Source organism: Suricata suricatta, chromosome 9 (assembly GCF_006229205.1).
Source record: "Suricata suricatta isolate VVHF042 chromosome 9, meerkat_22Aug2017_6uvM2_HiC, whole genome shotgun sequence".
NCBI classification, from domain to species: domain Eukaryota; kingdom Metazoa; phylum Chordata; class Mammalia; order Carnivora; family Herpestidae; genus Suricata; species Suricata suricatta.
This window is the reverse complement of record NC_043708.1, coordinates 90092843-90115177: the sequence shown is the minus strand read 5'-3', so window position 1 is coordinate 90115177 and position 22335 is coordinate 90092843. Positions and strand designations below refer to the sequence as shown.

At 42.7% G+C, this 22335-nt stretch overlaps 1 protein-coding gene across 1 annotated transcript in view; it reads right to left on the bottom strand.

Moving 5' to 3' along the window:
- GLDN (gliomedin) overlaps positions 1-22335 on the bottom strand; it is a 67760-nt gene that overhangs the window by 44553 nt on the left and 872 nt on the right. The window contains exon 2 of the mRNA XM_029952244.1: positions 22000-22325. Within this exon, the coding sequence (XP_029808104.1) occupies positions 22000-22325 (326 nt within the window). The remainder of the gene's footprint in view (positions 1-21999; positions 22326-22335) is intronic.

Sequence of the window (22335 nt, the reverse complement as noted above, 5' to 3'; positions counted from 1 at the left end):
TTTTTTTTTTTTCCCCATAGGAAGTGTGTCTTGGGTTTTTCCCTTATTATTTTCTTTACTTTTTTTTCCTCTTCTTTTTTTGGAGGTGGGGGTGGTTATGTTTAAATGAAGTATAAGACTGGAGGGTGCAAAGAGTATTGCCCTCCCCAAATTCAGAGCCTCTCAAACACAGCCCAGAGAAAGAACCAGCAATACGCTGGTCCCAGTCAGGCAGAAAGCAAAACCCGTTGATGCAAAACAAGACAAGCCAGGAAGCAATTAGTATCCTTGGGAAAGAAAGAGTCAACAAACAATGGTTTGGGATTTGGAAAGGAAGGCACAACATGATATTTTATTTTCCTCTTTTGTCGGGGTGCTACAGACAGAGATTCAGAAGAACTGTTTCTGGTAAGAATTTTCACCTCTCACTGACTTAATGCCAGTGTTTCTCAGGTTCCCTCTGCCGGCTCTGGTATCTACCTCAGAGTATCCCTTTGGCTGTTGGCTGTTTTTGTTTGTTTTGTTTGTTTGCTTTTAGAGAGAGAGCACTCAAGTGGGTGAGAGGGGCAGAGAGAGAGGGGGGTGGGTCTTAAGCAGGCTCTATGCTCAGTGTGGAGCCTGACGCAGGGCTCGATCTCACAACTCTGGGATCATGATGTGAGCCGAAATCAAGTCAGACACTTAATGGACTAAGCCACCCAGGTGCCCACCCTTGGCTATTTAAAGGAATAAGGAGCAGTTTGCAAGAAAACTCCTCAGTTTTGTCATCTTGGGGAGGGGTTCATTGGGGGTCCTCCTTTGAAGGTAGATATGGGGGTGTCTCTAAGGCCATTAATTTGGCAGGCTTTTGTTTACAGCTGTATAGTCTTTTCACAGTGGAAAAACAATTCAGATACAGGGTTAGTAGAATGAGTACTCAGAGGAAAGGGGAAGAGTCAGAGTTTCCATCAATAACTAAGACTTCCGCTTGACAAAACAGGTATCCCACTCTGTTTAATTTGGCAGGCCTCACTTTCAAGTGTACCTCTTACATGATCTTATCTAATTGGAACATTCTCTACCATGGCCATTGTATTTCTAGGCTGCAATCCCTCTGAGAACTGGCAGCAGTTTGGTAGGACCCTAGCAAATGGAGTTAACCTACATTTCTGTCTGGCCATATCTAGTAACAAATGGGGTATAACTCACATTTTGGGGCCTGCCACCAAGCCAAGTTCTTTAGCACATAAAATAAGCCTGCATATTTCTATGCCTTCCAGGACCAAATTCTAAGATGTAAAAGTAAGCAAGTATGTTAGAAGGTGGAACACTTAACTCTTTAGAATTTAAGGATCCCATTAGCTAAGTCTTTACTTACACAAAACAAGACAAAACAAAAACGAGCATCTGAATGCAGCAGCAGTAACCGAGGACTGGCCATGAGAAGACCATGTACACCCCAGCAATTCCCAGTGTGGACTAAACCAGAACTGGAAAGGGACTCCACCGTGGGACTGTGGACTGAACCAAGGGCTAAGGTCTGGTGCTCTGTTAGAGCCTCCTGTCAGTCTACACTGACCGGTTAACCCCCGACTAGGAAGCCAATTAATCTGTAGCTCAAATGCAAAAAGAGCAGAGCTCAAGCCAGGAGGGACTCACCAGCGGCCCCAGGAAACAGTGAGAAAGACAGCAAACTCAAAGGGCTCATGAGGCACCACAACTATGTTTCTCATTGTCCCCAAAATGCCATCAGAAGTCAGCTTTAGATCTCGCTGCTGCCACAAAAATCCGTTAAAAAACAAAATTCAACTGAGTAAATTTAAAGATCTAATTGGCTTTATTAAATGATTCATGAATCCCAGGATCATCCTATCTAGCAAGCAGACAAAAAACAAAAACAAACAAACAAACAAGTGAAAGCTCTTAAAGGCAGAGACAGGGCATTAAAAAAAGAAGAAAGGAATTTACTAGCACGGAATGCATTGTGTAAACAAGGTTGCCTTCCTAAGGGGAGCAGAAGGGGTCTATCAGTAAATTTCCTAGTGTTGGCCAAGAAACTCCTTGGTGACTGGCTAAAGGTTACATTCCTTGGAGAGGGGTGGTGGGTTGAAACTGCTGCTAGGTTAAGTGTTCAGTCTTGGTTTGCTGACTTGTCCTAAGTGATACCATTTTGGGGCCTGCAGTTTTCCTTTTAACATAAGGGTATCCTGGACAAGAATGTTCATGGCCACATTATGATGGCAAAAGCACCGCAACAACCTATATGTTCATCAGTAAAGCAGTTGTTAAACAGATGACAAAGAATGAGATAAAATGATATGCACTCATCTGAATAGATGGCCTTAGCATACTGCTAAGCAAGGTGCATTCGCAGCCACAACAGACAATACAACTTTCTGTTTTAAAAAGGATATTTAGGGGCAACTGGGTTGCTCCACCAGTTAAGTGTTCAACTTTGGCTCAGGTCATGATTTCACAGTTTGTGAGAGTTCAAGCCCTACATCAGGCTTACTGCTGTCAGTGCGGAGCCTGCTTCGGATCCTCGGTCCCCCTTCTCTCTCTGCCTCTTCCCTGCTCATGTGCTCTCTCCACCACTCCATCTCTCTCTCTCTCTCTCTCTCTCTCTCTCTCCCTCTCTCTCTCTCTCCCTCTCTCTCTCTCTCCTCTCTCTCTCTTTTCTCTCTAAATAAATAAATAATAAATAAATAACCATTAAAAAAAAGGATATCTTAGACATGTCAGGATAAGGACAAAAGAAGTTGGGAGCATCATGAGATTCTTTATTCTCCTGGTGACTGAGATCAGGGCAATAAGAGATTTTCACTCCATAGTATATACAGTTTTTAAAGATATCTCTTTAAAAGGTTTTTACTTTGTTAGGTTTTTAGTAATTTAGAGGGAGAGGTGAGAGCATACAAACATGACATGAACTCAAAAGATGCATCCAATGGGCCAGCTTTCCCTGAAACCCAAATATCATGCCTTCACAATTACTCCCATCACTTGGAATAACTCAAACAGACCCCTGTTGCTGCTAGACAAGTGAATATAGAATGAACTAGAAGAGATGTCTAGTCCAGTGATTTTCAAAGTGTTCCTTAGTCATAAGATTTTTCTTTTTTCCACATAAATTGCCAAACCCCAAAACATAAAACAAACAAAAATGGAGCTACTCTGGGTGAACTGGGGTGAGGTTGCCCTTATTTACCTGTAAAATGAGAGATTTGGACTAGCCATGATTTCAAACACTGCTCCAACCAGTGGATGGGGGAGAGGTGGTGGGAAGGGACACCCAGAGACCTAGGGTTGGGGGGAAGGGAGGGAAGAGAAAGCTGAGGACCGTAGACAGCAAGTGGGGTAGCCGGCCCAGGCTCACTCAGCTGCCTTCCAGAGCTGAGTGCTATTTTCTCCCACATCTACCTTTTCATACTGCTGAGACTTTGCAAAAGGAACTGTCTCAATTCCACTCAAAATGCAAATTTTTGCTTTAGTTTAGTCTTAATACAAATAGGGCATTAGATTTTCACTGGTTGAAAATGCATCAATCTGAAGAAATCTTTTTTGTGCAAAAGTGAAAGGTTTAATCAAAAGTGCCTCTCATCAGCACAAGTATTATTAAATGCAGCCAGCCCCACTGTTCATCTGAACACAAAACCGTGTGATGGTTGTCTGGCTACCCTCTTGACCTACCTTCCTCTCACCTTTTACTCTCAGGACTGATTCATGAAAAAGTAAAAAAGCAAACCTGCTCATCCACACCAGCTTGCTCTGGTTTGAGCACTGCTTAAACAATGTTTACTGCCGTGGCTTCTCTGAGGCTCCCCCAGTATAGGCTCTGGTTTGCTAGCTAGAACACTGTTCAAATTCCAAGTTACCTTTCAGATCTGACCTATTCTGTAACTTAAATTCCATTTTTCTTAGACAATTGAATTCTCTTTATGACTCTCTGTAATTATGCAAATTGCTGTTATTATGTGCATCCAAATGATCCTTTAGAAACAGCCCCAGGGAGCTGATAATCAGCCTGCCATTGACTGTAGAGATAGGGCTGTGAATGTAGTGGTCCAGCTGTTGGAAGGGTAGACCACAGGTTTTGGAGGAATCCCTCATGGGGACTGAAGCTGGGGTCAGCCTCCCTGGACTCATCCCTGTGTAAGACAAGAATTAACATTGGGACAAAGACATAGTGATGACAATCTGCAATTTCCAATGAGAAATGGAGTTTGCTTTTTATGGGAGTGAAATTCTTGGGTATGATCTTGTTCCTGCAGGCCCACAGGAGGATCAGCCAAAGGTCCAGGCATCTGTCAGCTCAGATGAGCAAGCCCTGGTCATCCCACACCAAGGGCCTGGGGGCTGATTGGAATCCTGAAGGTTTCCCCTTAAAGACCTCTGTTCCCACTGACTGTCCCCAATTTGATCCCAGAAGCATTTTTCATGTGTTGCTCTGGCTTCTCAACCAGATGGCTCTTATTGGTAGGGACTGTTTCATCCTTTTTCTGTATGCTCTGTTCACTCATTGGTTCTCTTTCCCAGCATTAGAATGGCATTAGGCACAAAGTACTCAATAAATACTTCATAATTGGTTACTCCCCAACCAAGTATATTATTCCTTTCCAAACAGCAGAAACACTGTTTATGAGAAGTCAACATCTAGCATGTGGTTATCTCTCTTTGTGCCTGATTAAGATAATTTTATTTTGGAAGCTATGCCGCTAATGCCTAGAAAGAGGAGTGTGGACCTGCCAGGATCATCCTAGACATAATCCCTGAGACATGGCTGTCCCCTTCCTGCCCATATCAACATCACTACAAGACCAGAAACAATTGATATTCCCCTGGTATCCAGGCTAATAACCTAAACCTTTAATGCTCTCTTGAGTAGAGGCACCTGCATGAGCTCTGCACCCAGCTGATTAGGGCTGGGTCAGCTAGGCACAGACTGCAGTGCTGACATGAAAAGGAGTCTCAAACATCAATGAAAATCCAATGCCATGGGGAACCATGCCATTCACCAACAACTCTTGGTTTACTAAGTAGATTAGGATGGGGATGGAGGCCAGTTTGCCCTCCAAGGAGCAGTGGTTGGACTACTTCTCCCTAAGGCATTTATTTTTCAGAGTAGGGTCTACAGAACTGCTGGAGACAGCATAGCCTTCTGCCACCTTCCTTCTTACCCTGGCTTAGTCACGGCCCAGATTCTAACAAAATGCTGAACAAATAATTAAGGAGTGTTGGTTTAGAGTCCACCCATAAGCCTTGGGCAGCCCTCTGGCATGCGGTCATGGAGGCAGCTCGGGTTGGGCTCAGGACTCACTGACAATCCCAGCTGGAAGAAGTGGCTCCAGCAAATATTCTCACCCAATGGCTCCAGCAAAATTGCTTTCAGCTGGGATCAGGGCCTCAGGACATTTATTAACACTGGGAACATCTGAAAATGTGCAGTGCAAATCCCTGAAGGAGCATTTCCTCCCCCAGGTGTGCTTCAAGGCCTTCTTCAGGCTCTGACCTCAGCTCAAACACTGGTAGCAGGTATCTGCTGTTTCTTGTTGGCTGCACAGGACTTAGTGCAAGTGCCCCAGACCCTTGACAACATAGGACTCATGACAATATTTACCCTAGGGAGTGGCTGGGAGGAGTAATGAAGTCCTCATAAAGACAACTTTATATGTTTGTGTTGGTGTTATATAAAGATATCATTTCATGAGTTGAACATAAATGAGCTGGTTCTGCCTTTTGAAAAATCATTAATTCATACTATTTTATAAAAGTATTTGACAAAAGTCTAGTAGCTAGCTTTAAAATGTAAAAACCAAGTAGGATTTATAGAAATAGCCAGACACAAATGAATAAGCTCCCTAACCCACTAAACAGAAGTTGCCATTGGTCATTATGACCCCCTTCTAAAGTCCTTCCCTTCTCCCACCAGGCGCCCCTCAGGCACCAACAAGCCCAGGTTCTCAGTCTTGTCCTGTCGCCAGTCCAAGCAGCTGCATCTCAGGAATGGCCAGACCTTTTGGTTTTCCTTCTGTAGATAGGCTGGGTGAGAGTTTCTGGCAGTAAGAGCCCTGCTCACACCAAATGGGCTTACCAGCTCCAAAACCAGAAGCTTGGGCCACTCTCTCAGAAACATGTTCTCCCAGTATCTCCTGTGGTCACATCTTTTTTCCACAGGTGCAAACACAGAGTCAACATGTCATTGAATCTATCTGAGACAGTTCTTCCCCAAATCCGAAAATTAAAAAGAAAGAAAGCATCTTAAATCAAGTTACTAATCTCAAATCCTTGCCCTTACTTTAAGAAGTTGTTTCATAGTGAATTGCCTATTTTCAAATCCAGCAATCTATTGACTAATTCTGGCCAATTTTTCTTAAAGGGAAAAGAAAGGTTCCTTTTATCTCTGTACAGTTGAAACACATGCAAATGTATTAGAACAGTTTTCAAATGAAATTATATGTAACTATGAGAAAATAGAGGTGATGATTTAATTTTGAGATAGGGAAGAGCATCCTAAGCATAAAAGAAAAAGAAGAACCCATAAATGAAAGGCTTTATAGATTTGACTACATGAAATGAAAAATTTTCAACCTCCGTCACAAGGAGAAAAACCCTATAAACAAAATGAAAAGAGAGGAAACACCGAAGGCCAAAAGGTGTGGTGTAAAGAACACAGGCTTTAGAGTCAAATCAAATTGCATCTGATCTGAATTTCAATTTTTTCACTCACTGCTGTGTGATCTCAAGCAAAATGCTTAACCTCTATAACCCTCACTGACCTGTCAGACATGTGGAAGTTACCCAAGGCTGTGTGTTTTCTACCCCTTTATATAAAGAGTGCCTAATTGAGATGTAAGCACCCCAAACAAGGTAAAAATCACAATGTATAGTATCTAATAGCAAATTGCCAGACCTGCAAAGATGCAGGAAAACACAACCCATAATGAGGAAAAAAAAATCAATCAAGTGAAACTCACCCAGAAATGATACAAATGAAGGAATTAGTAGGCAAAGACAATGAAATATTCATTTTAACTGTATTCCTAATGTTCAAGAAGCCAGAAGTAAGATTGAACATGTTAAATAGAAACATAAAAAATATTAAAAAAAACACCAATTCAAACTTCTGGCAATGAAAATTACATTGCTAGATGGAAAGTACTCTAGGACTAAAATCAGATTAAATATTGGTGAAGAAAGAATCGTGAATGTGAAGACAGCAATAGGAACTAGTCAAAATGGAACACACAGAGAAAAAGATGTAAAAAAAAATGCTGCCTCTTTCTCGACACCTTTCCTGATCGCCCACTGGATTTTAGTCTTATTTCTCTTAGGATCCTATTATCCTTTGCTTCTGTGTCATGAGGTTTTAAGGATTTGCGTTTTCTTTCCCACTAGCCAATAAATTCATTGGGGGTTCCTTTCCTGTTCTTCCTCATCATCCACCATGAACACCCACACTGCCCACAATAGGCACTTAGCATTTTATATATTACTTAGTTGCTAAAAGATTTCTTTTGAATTTATTTCTAAGATATTTCTAACTGATTATAAGTGCCTATTTATACACTAGCAAACACTTGATAAGCTGGGTTCTGTGCTATAAAAGTAAGACAAAGCCTCTGGGCACAAAAGGCTCACAATACAGTTAATTGGTTTAATTTGGTTATTTATAAAGGAGTAGTACTTTTTATGTTTTTATTTATTTTTGAGAGAGAGAGAGCATGAATGAGGTAGGAGCAGAGAGAGGGAGGAGGACATGGAATCTGAAAGAGGCTCCAGGCTCTGAGCTGTCAGCACAGACCCCAATATGGGGCTCGAACTCATTTATCATGAGATCATGATCTGACCTTAACCAACTGAGGACACTTAACCAACTGAGCCACCCAGGCACCCCAACTTGTTTTTTTTTTTTCCAACAGTCTGAGTTTAATAAGGAGTGGATAGATTCTTGGTTAGAACCTCCCAGTGTCCAGGTAATAAATATGCTCATACTCAGCATTTCTACTATTTCCTGGGGACACTTCCAACTGGGACCCCTTCCGAGACTCTGGTATGCAGCTCCCTCTTGGACCTCTTCACTTGGACGTCTCAAGGAAATCTCAGTGTTAACATGCCCCGTACAGAACTCCTGATATTCCCCTCAAACAGCTATAGTTCTGCCATCTCAGTTTAAAGTCAATTCCATTGCTTGGCTACTAACTTTGAAGTCATTTAATATCTATTTTCATCCTCACAACTATATTCAGATTGTTAGCAAATGCCATCAGCTGGACCATCAAATTTATCTAGACATTGTCCACTTATCATTTCTACTGCTAGCACCCTGGTTAAGCCACTACCTTATTTCACCTGGATTATCACAATAGCTATCTAAAAGACCTTCTTGCTTCTCCTTCCAACGCTGCCCCCATAGAGAATCTAGTGTCATCACAGTGATTCATTGAAAGGCAGGTCAGATCATGTCAGTCTTCTGCCTGAAAACCTCCAAAGACTCCCCATAGAAGTCAACGTCCTTACAACAGCCTGCGAAGCACCATGCGAGCTGTTGTCTGGTCCTCCCACTTATCTTTCTGACCTCCTTTCTGACCTGCTTCTCCCTCTTACTCACTCTGCTCCAGATTCCCTTTGCAGGGCCTTTGCATTTGCTGTTCCATCTGCCTGAATGGCTCTTTCCCAGATATTTACATGGCTCATTTTCTCCTCCTTCAAGTGTTTGCTCAAACATCACCATCTCAGTGAAGCCTTCCCCACTCACATGACTTATAATTGCATCTTCCTCTTCCCCCTCTTTAATCTTCACCCCTACGTTATCATTTTCCATAGCACTTATCACCTTCTAATACTGCATGTATTTTGTACTTTGGTTTTTGCCTGCCCTTCCCTTCCAGAACATAAAGTCCAAGAGGATGGGGATTTGTATGCTTCATTCATACTGTCTCTCATGCACCCACATAGTGCCTGGGACGTAGTAGTTGCTTAGTAACCACATAGCAAATGAATCAATCTCTGACAGGCAGCGCATGCCTCTAAGTCTTACCAATACCATCTTCTATTTGGTGGCTAGCATGAATTCTGAGGAAAGAATTTTAAAAATGCTCCAGGACCCACCTTCAAAACTCTTAGCAGGACAAGAAACCAGATTGAGAAACTGACAGACACCTTACTTTAGATTTGCACTTGCTGAGTTGGGGATGAGTTCTCCAGTGAAGAGGTATTCATCAACTACCTCACTAGAGGCACAGTGAAGAATGGTGAGATGTATTTAAGGAGACAAGGTGACTAAAGGTGACAAGTTGGAGACCAAAATTGTACACAGAGTTTTAGTTTGTGTGATACAGACAATTAAGTGCAGAAGGAGTGAGGGAAGAAAGAGATGAGTGTTTTGAAGGGAGCTGAGAATCACTTGTCTCCTCCTGGCCTCTAATGGCATTTTCTGAAGCATGAGTGTTGCTGGAATAATCTTTCACCAACTGTTAATAACAGTATTTTGTGCTCGCATTGTTCCCTTCAACAAGCATCTTCAGGTAATTTCTGATTTTTATCTAAGCATTCTTATCCTTACCTTATAGTCAGAAAAGTATACCTAAACCGTCGCAAGTAACTTGTCCAGTGTTGGGGAAATGGACAAAGAATTAAACCATTATCTCAAAACTCTGCCGTATGGCATTCTTTGTACATAGTAAAAAACATTTGTGAAGATGTTTTGCCAACCTACTCCTTGCTCAGCCCCCTCCTCCCTCCTCCTTGTTTTAGGGAATAGCTGTAACTATTTCTGGTTACTCCAGAAAACATTTGGAGGAGGTCCTTAGGGGTGAGATACTCACCCACAAGAGATAACTATTGATGTAGTTAGCATCAGAATACTGGCTGGATAGGACCAATGGTCTGAAAAATATGCTGTTCTTTTTTTTTAATGTTTATTTATTTTTGATAGACAGAGCACTAGCAGGGGAGTGTCAGAGAGAGAGATACAGATTCCTACTGAAGCAGGCTCCAGGCTCTGCCCTAGTTGTCAGCACAGAGCCTGATGCGGGGCTCAAACCCACGAACTGTGAGATCATGACCTGAGTCAAAGCCAGATACTTAACCAACTGAGCCACCCAGGTGCCCCAAAAATATGCTGTTCTTACGGGGTTCAGAAAGATTTGGTTAATGAAGGAATGAATGCATGAGTTTCCAATGGACATGAATAAAGATATTTGCAAATTTTGCTTCATATAATTAAATTCCCTAAATATCATATATTTATACTTTGTTTTTTCCTTTTGGACCCAATAACCAGAAAAGCAACTATCTGGGAAACAGCATTCTTTCTAGAGGTCTTATGTTTCCCTAATCACCTAAGATTCCAAACATTAGAGTCATCTTAGAATCTGTCTTTTCTCTGGCAAATTCTGTTGATTCAATCTGCATTGTTTTTATTACAAGGTGTCAAAATTCCCTGAAGCACAGAAAGGAAGCATTTGAGAAATACTAAAATATCAGTAAGAATAAGCTAACATGCTTATTAAATTGTAGACACCATGCCAAGGACTTCACATGAATTATTGAATTGAAACATACATAACACCTAAGATTGACACTGCTATCCATTGCTTTCTTAAGGATGAGAGACCTGAGGGCGCCTGAGTGGCTCAGTTGGTTAAGTGTTCAACTTCAGTTCAGGTCATGATCTTGCAGTCTGTGAGTTCAAGCCCCATGTTGGGATCCTGCTTCAGAGTCTATGTCTCCCTCTCTCTATGCCCCTCCCCCACTCACAGTCTGTCTCTCAAAAATGAATAAATATTTTAAAGATAATAAAAAACTTTTTAAAAAAAAGAACGAGAGAACAGAGGCACAGAGAGGTTGAGTAACCTGTCAAAGATCACACACCTAAAAGGGAGTCAGGAGTAAACCACACAGTATGAATCTAGCACTATTCTAAAGGCTTTGGGTCTGCCTTTTACTTTTTAGACTTGGGAAGACCTCTCTGTCACAGAGAAGACAGAGTTCTTGGAAGCAGAATGTTCTCCTTTCCCTGAATATTCTTTTCCTCCTCAGTTATCCTTCATTTCCTCCCCCCTCTTCATCTCATATTCAGTCTCAAAACACATTTAGTATCCTTACTTCTAAATTAACCGGCTTCATGTTTCCTCAATTCTGCCTGTGATACCACCCTCCTTCTCAGTATTGGATTGATCTAGACCATGAGAAGCCCAAAACCTTAAAATTAGACCTAGACAGACCAAGACTTAGCTGGCCTGTGCTATTTCTGAGAAAATTAAAACTGGACCCGGCCTGCTTGTTCTGCTTCTGTACCGATGCTTGGGGGGCAACACCCTGGGTGGGAACAACCAGATGGCTGGGTAGGAACGGCCAGATGGTCAGGGAAGGTCAGCTGGAAAGCCCGATAACAGGGCAGGGAATATTAGTGTTCAGGTTATGGCGGGACCCAATCAAAAGATGCTAAAGTTTAAACCTTAACTTTGACCAATGCTTGCGCTGTGGCTGCGGAACGCCCCAAACTTGTTTGTATCTGCCTATAAAAAAGAGTGTAAATCGCCTGCTCGGGGCTCTCTCTCTCTCTGCTCTATCCGCGTGGAGAGTACAGAGATCCTGGGTTCGAATCTGCAATAAACGACCCTTGCCGCTTGGCTTTGACTCTGGACTCTGGTGGTTCATTTTTGGGCATTTCAACCAAATAGTTCCTTTTTCTTTCTTGTATACAATTAGTTACCAGTTCAATTCATTCTTCTGTCTTGGTATTTGTAGGACATATCTCTTCTTCTCCATTTCTGATGCCATGACCTTAGCTAGACATGAGTAATTCCTTGCCTGGACTAAGGCAATAATTTCCCAATTTTATTCTTGCCTCTCATCTCTTTCCCGCCTTTCCTGCATTGCACTACCAGACCAGAGCTACAAAACCACTTCATGACTCCTTCCTGATTAAAGATTTACAATGCTCCCAATTGCCCATCAGATTCAGTCTCAACTTCTCAGAAGTATAAATTCAAGGAATTCCCCTCCCCACTGCCCAAACTCCCCAGAGCAGCAAGAGTTCCTTGGTTCCTTGCTCTTCCAGCCATTTTCATTTCAGTCCCTTGAGCTTGGCTCAAGTTATTATATGCCCTTGCCTGCCCAAATCTTACCAACCCTACATTGTCCACTTCAGGTTCTGTTTCCTCCATGAAAACTTCCTTCACCACCTTACTGAGAATTGATTTTCCTTCTTCTGGACTGCTCCAATTCTAATCACACAGCTCACTGTAAAGAATTTTCCTCTAAAGGTCTCCCTGTTCAGAGCGATTAATTCTAAGGCCCTCAAGTTTTGCCTAGAGGGAAAAGGCATATTCCACCTTCAAGTTAAAATGATTCCAGACTCCAATACTCACACATTAAGTTATCGAAAAACCAGGGAATAATGTGGAGTAGCCAGTTCATCATTTTAGCTTGCATATAGTTGTCCACAATTTTTTCCCCAAGTACTTGACAGTTTTTACATACAGCCCAGGCAGGGTTTCCAAAGTTTCCAGCACTCTGCTAAGTTCAGGAAACTTTCTGAATGGCAGATGAAAGGGTTACTCTATCTATTGCATTCAGAACAAACTCCCCAAATTGCATTTTGAATGATATTTAATTGGCTTTCTTGTTTTAACTCTACCTTTCAGTAAAGAAAATTGTTTCTTGAACTTCAGTTAAACTAGAAGTAAATTATATCTACTTAAAATATAGAGCTGTTAAAACCCAAAGAGCTACATAAAAGCAACTGATGGGCTGAAAAATGCTTCCTTTGTAGCAGAATCACAACCTAAAAGCTTCAGCTCATTTCACACAACATGACCTTTAGTCTCTAGATAAAATGCATGTAAATTAAGCTTGATTGGCAACTAGATTTGGCCAAGGATTTCTTTTTCAGGGGCAAGGTGGGTAAGTTTGAGGAATGCAGAGAAAAAAAAATATTTTTTCTCAGATAAGTATGTTTTATTAGATATAAAGCCTGTAATGATAATTTCCACTTAGATAATCATATCCTGGAGAACATGAGACCCCTAAGAAATAAACTTCTTCTTTCTTAGAAGTTGTTTTTGCTCTACCTTTTACTGTCATTTTCTCAATTTTCTAAATGAGAGCATCCAAAGGATTTTTTAGGACTGCCACCAAAAGTAACCAGTAGAAGTTAAAACCAGCTAAGCCAATCAGAAAGGGGGTCAAGATGACTCCCTCTTCATGGCTGTCAAGCCTCATCATCACTGGCCATGCAGAAGGGGTGAGGGCCCAGGAAATCCTGACCTGTTCAAGAAGTCCTGTAAGCATATCAAGGTTCACTCTGTTTTGTTTTCATGACAAGATGATTTAGGTTGGTATGATGTCAATCTAGGTGTTAAGAGGCCAAATATTATACCAAAACAGCAGCTGATAGAAGTACATATGGCTAGACAACTTGACATTCATTCTAAAGGAACTGGTGATAAAGAATTAACCCAGAAACAAGGTGCTGCAAGCATGGGACAAGAAGGGCTAATGATAGGGACGCCTGGGTGGCTCAGTTGGTTAAGCGACTGACTTTAGCTCATGATCTCACAGTTCGTGGGTTCAAGTCTGGTGTCAGGCTCTGTGCTGACAGCTCAGAGCCTGGAGCCAGCTTCTGATTCTGTGTCTCCCTCTCTCTCTGACCATCCCCTGCTAATGCTCTGTATCACTCTCTCTCAAAAATAAATAAATGTTAAAAAAATTTTTTTTAAAAGAAGGGTTAATGATAAAGTAATAGTGAAAAATCTTCATAACAGCAACAATGAATAGCTATTGGGAACCTGGCTATCCCAGATGCTATGCTTTATCTACATCATTTCCCTTAAGTCTCCTAAGGACACAATAAGGTGCATGCTATTATCTAAGTCTTACAGATGAGGAAACTGAAATTTGGAGAAGTTAATATGAGGAATAGGCCCAGTGACCCAATCAAAGGAGGGACATAGAGACTCGGAGCACAGTGAAGTGAGGCTTTAATCAATGTTCTTGCAAGAGCGGGTACCTGACGGACAGGCACTCAGGGCAGTTACAGCAGACAATTTATCTCCTGGCACGCAAGTCCCTCCCCTGGTTCCTCATTGGCTGAGTACTACAGAGGTTGCAGCCTTACCTGGAAGTCACCTATGTCCATGTAAAGCAAAAAGTAGTCTGACTGGAGCAAATGTACATTTCCTGAGGTGACACCGAGATTTTCAGTCCCTCCTCCCTTTGTTCTTTGGCGCATACTCATTGCAAAGCCCGTGAAAATAAGCCCGCAAAACAGAGAGGGGAAGAAGAACCAGGCATTCATACATTTTTCCAATAGGTTGTAAACCTACTGTTAACTAGACAGCACAGATTTTATCTGGTATTTCTGAAAATGAATCATCTCCCTTACTTCTCACATTAAAAGACTTGCCCAGGTGGCCTAGCTACAAGGTGTGGGCCCAGGATGTGAATCTGTCTGACTCCTGGGTCCACACTGCTCACCACCACAACATACTTGGGGAAGCTTAGGGAGAGAGAATTTGGCTGGGAACCCAAGAGTCAGGAAGGAATCCCAGGCTGCTCAAGTTAAAGCCAGCACACAATGGCTGAAGGTGTCAGGAGTATCATGTGGTGGTGAGCCTGGGCAGCCACAGAGAGATCCTGGGATGAGAGCAATGGGGAGGATAAACAGCCTCCTGGCACTGGAAGGCTCATACTCCGAGAAGTCGCTCTGGAATCACCCAGAAAGGGCCCTCTTCTCAAGAATCTCTTGGCCTAGCAGGCAGTGCCACTGAATGACGGGGTTGGTCTAGGGGTTCTGCTGTCTCCTCTAAGTAGAGTGGCACTATTCCAGGGGGGCATGTGGCTTTGAGTTCCAAAGGAAGACAACTCATTTTACCTCTGGCATAGAGGCAGGAAAAGTTAAAGGAAAGCCAGGAAATAGAGAGAGTGGACAATTTATTAGGCCCCAGAAGTTCCATCCTGCTCAGGCTATAGAAGCTTAGCAGGCTTGTAACTGCTGCCCTCACCTCTAATGCTTTGGCTAGTAGGAGACTAAGAGCTTTTTAATAACTCCAGGATCTGGGAGCAGTTCCAAATGGCTTAATGCCATTCATGTGGTCAACACAACTGCCCTGTTCTCGATGGGTTCAGACACTCAGTCTTGGCCCATTTGTTTTTTACATATGTCCTTAGAGAATCATGACAATTATATACCTGCATTGGTGTTTTATCTGCATGTGTGCAAACTGTGTTTTAACAAAGAAAGTGTCTGAAGGATGTAACCAAGGAACTAGCTCTTGCTTGTCCTCAACGTGCCATCATGAGTTAAGTTTATGGGTGTGATTACAATGCCAACACCAGATACAATCTTAGCAAGCATGTAGCTTCAAGTTTTCTCCTACCCTTAACTGACACTCAGAAATGGCTTCTGACCTGCAAAAGCACCACAGGGTCAGGTGTGATATCCCAAGTGCCATGTGCACATGCTGCTGTGAGGAAGGCAAACAAACCTCCCAGGTGCTGTATGTGGGTTTGTGCCTTTGACTGCTCTGTCTTTTCTTGTTCTTCTGCATTAGGCCTCTGTGCTCTCACCAGGGACCATTCCATGGGACCTAATGGGGGTATAAGTCTCTCCCTTCCAAATGAAGAGAACAAATGGGCTTAAAACAAGGCTTAGATATTAATAGGATTAATAGTGGTTAAAAGCTGACCTAACATGATTGCTCTTGACTTGGGGAGCTGGCCTAGAAGGAGCAAAAGACCTGAGGACTAGCTCAGCCTTGCAGCCGCCCCTCCAGGGTGGGACCTCACTTTCGGTTGGCTCCATCCTAGATTCTGTCCCCTCATGGGTAGTCTTAAAGCAGAGGGTTAACCCAATCCTAGAACAACCTGATTTAGTTTCTTGGGTCTTCCAAAGGAACAACTCCTAGTACCTCTCCCACTCCAGTGGACCACAGGCTAAATGAGGAGTGGGCAAGCTTTTTCCATAAAGGGTCAAAAAGAAAATATTTTAGGCTTCATGGGCAATCTGGTTTCTGTTGCAACTACTACATTCTGCTATTGTCATGTGAAAGTAGTCACAGACAATATGTGAACAAATGGGCATAGATGTATTCCAACAAAACATTATTTATGATTACAGAAATTTGAATTTTACATAATGTTTATGTATCATGAAATATCATTATTCTTTTGATTTCCCCCCCAAATCATTTATACATGTAAAAATCTTACTTTGTGGGCTGTACAAAATCAAGTGTCATTCTTGATTTGGTTACCAGACAGGGCATAGTTTGTTGACCACTGGTCTAAATCTTCAGCTTTTTTTTTAAGTTTATTTATTTATTTTGAGAGAGAGAGAATAAGCACGAGCAGAAGAGAGGCAGAGAGGGAGAGAGAGAGAGAGAGAGAGAGAGAGAGAGAGAGAGAGAGAGAGAGAGAGGGAGGGAGAGAGGGAGAGAGAGAGAGAGAGAGAGAGAGAGAGAGAGAGAGAGAGAGAGAATCTGAAGCAGGTTCTGTGCTGACAGCACAGAGCTCAATGAGGAGGTTGAACTCGTGAACCTGAGATCCTGACCTAAGCTGAAGTCAAGAGCTAGAAGCTTAACTGACTGGGTCTCCCAGATGCCCCTAAGTCTTCAGCTTTTAGACCACCTGGAAGTGACTCACTCCAAAAAGTAGGAAAGGGAGGTAAAGCCTGGCACAGCCAAGTTAGGCCCTTCAAGGAAACATAGCATCCAAACAAACAGGAGCTGTGACTGTAGATAATGTTATGTTCCCCCTAAAACAAGATAATGTGTAGATCCATATAAGCGTACCTCATTATAGTCATCACAAAAATCTCTGTTTGTTACAATAATTCATTACACAGCTTAATACTGCTGGCATCTCCTCCTTGAGAACTATCCTCCGAATTGGAGCACATGCTTTTGAAAAGCCACAGTGACGGGAAATCTCCATCCACTGAAGGTGGAGTTGATTTTTAGAAACAGCCAAAAAACAAAACAAAATCCAAACCAAACCAAACGCACAAAGAAACCCATCTCCACTCAACCAACAATAACAGTGGCACAGTTACTACTATCCTCGCAGAACCAGGGTGGGAAATGAGTGGGGTAGGGGGATGTGGTGGGTTGAAATAAAGCCATTTCTGTTTAAAACCACTCATGATTATAAGAGGCTGCTCAGAACTAAGCTCGGTAGTCCTAGCATGGCCCCTAACAATGTGAGTGTTGTTTGGCCAACACAGTCAGCCAGTTAAAAATTTTTTTGGGAATTTTTGTCAATATTTCAAAGCCAAGAGATTTCAAATAAAAAGTCAGATTTTTAAACTTCTCTTCAAAAAAAAAATCAAAAGATCAGAAACACTGGGCTCTTGCTCTTGTACAACAACCATCAGTGAGAGTCTCCCTTTCAGATACAGTGCCTGAACTTGAGGCTGGCAAAGTCTCTGTCACATCTTATTGCCCCCACAGGCCCGGGGGCAGCAGCCATGCAGCCCTGTGGTTATGGCCTTTTTACTCACAATTAGAGTAACACAATAATATGGTTCAAATGTCAAAATAATACACAAAGCTATACAGTGAAAGGCTCATTCCCATTTTATCCCCACTCTCTCTAAGTAAGCACTTTGTTAGTATCCTCACTGATTTTTCTGCTTCTTTCTTACACAAGGTAATACAATACATATTTTTCTGTGCCTTGCTTTCTTCACTTAAAATATATCCCAAGGATTATCCCAATAACAGTACATAGAGAATTTCCTCATTCTCATTTTACAGCTACCTATTCCAGTGGGTGCATAGGTTAGTTTATTTAACTACTTCCATATTGATGGGCACAGTTTATTAATAATAGTCTTTTCATTAATAATAGCCCCACACGTGATATTTCTGGGTCACAGGGTAAATGTATTTGTAATACTTTTAGGCATTGCCAAACTGCCTTCCATAGTTATATCATTTTGCAGTTCAAACAGCAATGCAAAAGCTTGTCTATTTCTCTTCGGCTTCCCCAAGAGAATGAGTGGTCAGATGTTTGTAGTTTTGTCATTCTGACAGGTAACAATTATGTTTCAGGACAGGTATAACGTGCATTTTTAAGCTAAGACATCTTTTCTTATATCTTTACCTAGTGACATTTGTATTTCTTTTTCTGAACTGTGTTCTATTTTCCTATTGGATTCCTATTTCTGCTGATTTTCCTATTAAATTCTTGAGGGTTTTTTTCCTTATTAACTTATAGAAGTGCTATATATATTCAGAAGACTAGCCCTCTATTTATGGTATGAGCTGCAAATATTTTTTTCCAGTTTGTAATTTATCTTTTATCTTTGTTTATGGGGCACGTGTGCTTGTTTTTGTTGCCATGTGTGCTTTTTAAAAGCAGTTAAATGTATTTACTATTTGCTTTTGACTTTTGAGTTGTTTAAAAGAAAGATATTCCCCATTCTGACATTAAAAATGAATTTACCCATATTTTCCTCTAGTCGTTTTAAAGCTTCATTTTTTAAAAATGTAAATCTTCAACCATTTAGAGCTTCCTAGGGTGCACATTGTGAGAAATAAAACCTTTTTCACACCAAGAGCATGACCCTAGATTCTGGACAGGATGATGAAGCTACCAGAATACCATTAAGTGTAAGACCTGGAGAATGGGATAGGAGGCCAGCCGATGGGGAAAGCGAGATGGGGGGTTGGTGTGAATGGGACCGGGACTGAACAGAGGCCATGTCTCCTGCATGAGCTCCTGGGGGATGGGCTGCCAACACTGGTCTAGCTCAGTGGTACCCAGGCCCTTATTACTTTTCTCCAAAGTACCCACTTGCTTTTAAGGATTTAATGTGTTTGGTTGTATGAAATTAACTGTTCTTAAGTAATGTTTAGTTATGTTGCCCTTCCAAAAACCAGTTTCTGGGCAGAATGTGCTAAGCAGGATTACCATGCTGAGCTGATATACTCTCAGCCAAAAGCACAGAAAGAACTTTGAAGTGTCATTTAGCTTGAGGAGGCTCATCTTGGATAAACAAGCCATTTTGGAAGACTTTGAAATACTAACATTAATTGGCCTACCACTTATTTTTGTGTTTCTAGATCTCAAAGGACATGGAACCTCAGTGGAGGGTGTGGGGACCTCTGACCTCATCCTCATTCAAAACCTACTGGTGCTGTATAAAAGGGTTGGGGGGAAGGTGTAGACTTCAACCATAACAAGTGTGCACATTGACCTCCATGATGTATAAACAGTTTTCTTAGCAACTTTACTTTTTAAAAAATATTTTTAATGTTTATTTTTGAGAGAGAGAGAAAGAGCACGAGTGGGTGTGGGGCAGAGAGAAAGGGAAACACAGAATCCTAAGCAGTCTCCAGGGCCCAGAGCTGTCAGCACAGAGCCTGACATGGGGCTTGAACTCATGAACCATGAGATCATGACCTGAGCCAAAGTTGGACACTTACCAAAGGAGCCACCCCAGGGGCTCCTCTTAACAACTTTTCTACTAGGGGTACCAGTGAAAGTGCTTTTTCATTGTTCATATGAACAATTCTCTGTTCTGAGAAAAGCAGGGAGTAAAAATGAGAAAAATTTGCAAACATAAATGATAAGAATATTGCTAAATAAAGTAAAAAGGTTTGTGCAATAAAATTGGTTCCTCTGCTTGAAGCAGAGGCCTCAAAAGAGACCTGGTGGGCGTGAGATGCTTAATGCTGCTTAGTGTTTTCAGGAAGATATGTCAATGTCCAGGCATTCCAGGCTGCACCTCTAACTATTAGCTCATAATGGCTGGTGGTAGGGTCCAGGCATCGGTCATGCTTAAAGCTCCCTATGTGATTTCAATGTGCAAACACCCACTCTAGAACCATGTTATTCAAAGTGTGGTCCTCAAACCAGCAGTTTTGATATCAGTGGTAACTTATGAGAAATGCAGAATCTTAAGCCTGAATTTAGGCCTTCTGAGTCAGATTCTGCATTTGTAAAAGATTATCAAGATATTCATGTGCATACTGAAGTAGGGAAGTGGTGCAGGCACCTGGGTGACTCTTGATTTCAGCTCAGGTCTTGATCTCAGGTTTGTAGTGAGATGGAGCCCTGGCACCAGGCTCAGCGCTGACAGCACAGAGCCTCCTTGTGATTCTCTCTCCCCCTCTTCCTCTGCCCCTCCCCTGCTCACATGCATGTGCAAACCTTCTCTTTCTCTTTCTCTCTCCAGATAAATAAGTAAACACTAAAAAAAAAAAAAGAAGTAGTGATCTAAAGCAGCTTTTTCAAAGTGGCCCTTGGACCCCCATAACAAACTCACAAGAGGGGGTGGGAAATGGGGATCAGGGGACCTCTTAAGGAAGACAATTCTGGAGATGATCATTTTGTAAGTATGAGGGGGGACCCTGGAATCTGCATTTTAGTGTGCTTCCATGTGACCCCCAGCCTACTGCTTGAGAACCACTCCCAGCAGGAAAGCCAGCAATATGACAGCTGCTTTCTCTTGACCTGCATGGAAATTCCCTCACTGACTCTACAGGGTCAAAGCATACCCATTACAAGTGGGGGATGAGTTGGTGATAATCTGTGAATGCTTCTGAGCCTGAGAAACGTGATGCTTCTGCCCTCCAATCTATAACAGAGCAGGTGGTAGTAGTTAAGTCTGGCTTTCAGACTGACACAGAAATGGGTCTCTTCATCCTCTTCCGTTAGTGACTGAACAAGCTGCAATACATCGTCTTCTAGATTAAAAATATAAAATACTGATGCTCAGATGCATCCTCCTTGAAGGGTTTCAAAAAACCCTCAAAATACATAGTAGGGAACCAAGAGAAAGAGTAAATCCCGCATAGGCGATTTCTTCATTTTACAGAGGTCTTTTAAAAAGTTTGCTTGGGCCCAGATACTTAAATGATAACATAGGTTAAAAAAAAAGAAGAAGAAGAAAGAAGAAGAAGGTCAGGAATGGAAAAATCTGATCTCTCTCAAAATGTATTTGCAGTGTGCAATACTTGCATTTCAGCTCATAAAAGATTTAAAAGTTTTATGATAACAGAAGCTTTAAGTGAGTTTATCTTCAAATACCTAGGATTCTGAAGTATGGCTCACTCTTGACTTGGGGTGACAGAGCTAAAGTCTTTGTAATTATAAAATGAAACCAGATTCCTGCGGTGGTAATGGATAATGAAGTGGAATGGGAAACTGCAATGTGATCTAAATGTAATTGTCAGATAATTATCGGGTTGAAAATCAGCAAAAGCAAAGAGATTTCAAACTGGAAAAAAAGATTTTTGAGGCTTTACTTTAAAGGCTCTTTTTAAGGGTTTCGTAAACCTTTTTTGGGGAGTGCAAAACAAATGAAACTCTAATGAAATTAATCTAACATAATGGACTCTCCCTAGATGCACAGCCTCCTGAGTGCGCACTGGTAATTTCTGGTGTTCCATAGACCCGTTGGAGCCTACATTAGAAGCTCAGCTTTTACAGTGAATTTTAAGAAAATTTCTCTATATCGATCTTCCCATTTGGAACCGCTTTACCTAAGAGCAACTTGTAATGCATCAAGGTACCAGGTGATTGATAAAATTAGAGTGGATTGTTTTCACCTCAGCCAATCTGCAATCTCGTGAGGATGAGGTCCGAGGCCAGGTGAAAGGCCAGACCAGGGATGAAGCCAGGGAAAGAGTCTTTTTACTGCAGAAGCCTGCGCCCTCGGAAAGGTCTTCCCAGTGCGATGGGGGGCTGCAGCGAGCTGCACGGGCAGCGCATGGAGCCGTTGTGGCTCCTTTCACACTAGACTGTGAAACTTTTGTTCGAAGTTCAGAAGAAAAGTAGGCTCTTAAAAACACTGCCTACGCCCCTCATTTATCTGCCGACTCAAAGAAGGATGAGGAACAGAAGGGAAACTGACCTCAGAGGCCTGAGGTGCTTGCCCAGGTGACATCCCCAGCCGGCTCACGCCCAGGGCCCTCTCTCTCAGCTCCTCGCCATCCAGCCAGGGGAGCACAGGGCGTTTGGGCCTCTTTCCCCGCACTGCCCGCCGCCCACCCCGGCGGAGGCGCCACGGGGCGCCAAGCCCCCGCCTACCGGCACCATGGAGTAGGTCATCATCATCAGCATGTCGTGGCTCTCTGCGCGGATGTGTGGCGCGGGCTCCCCGCCGTGGCTGCGCTTATTGCGCGCGGCGCTTGCGGGATCCGGGGGAGGAGCGGGCGCCCTGCGCTGCGCGCAACTCAACTCAGCCAGGAAGGAACGCAGGGCACTGTCCTCACGCAGCTCCCGGCCCTGCTGAGCCTCCAGCGCCCGCACGGCCGCGTTCAGCCCGCGCCACTGACACAGCGCGAACACTGTGCCAGCGGCATTGAGCGCCGAGAGCAGCGCCACCGCCGCCAGAGCGCCCCGCAGCCCCCAGCCTGCGCCCCC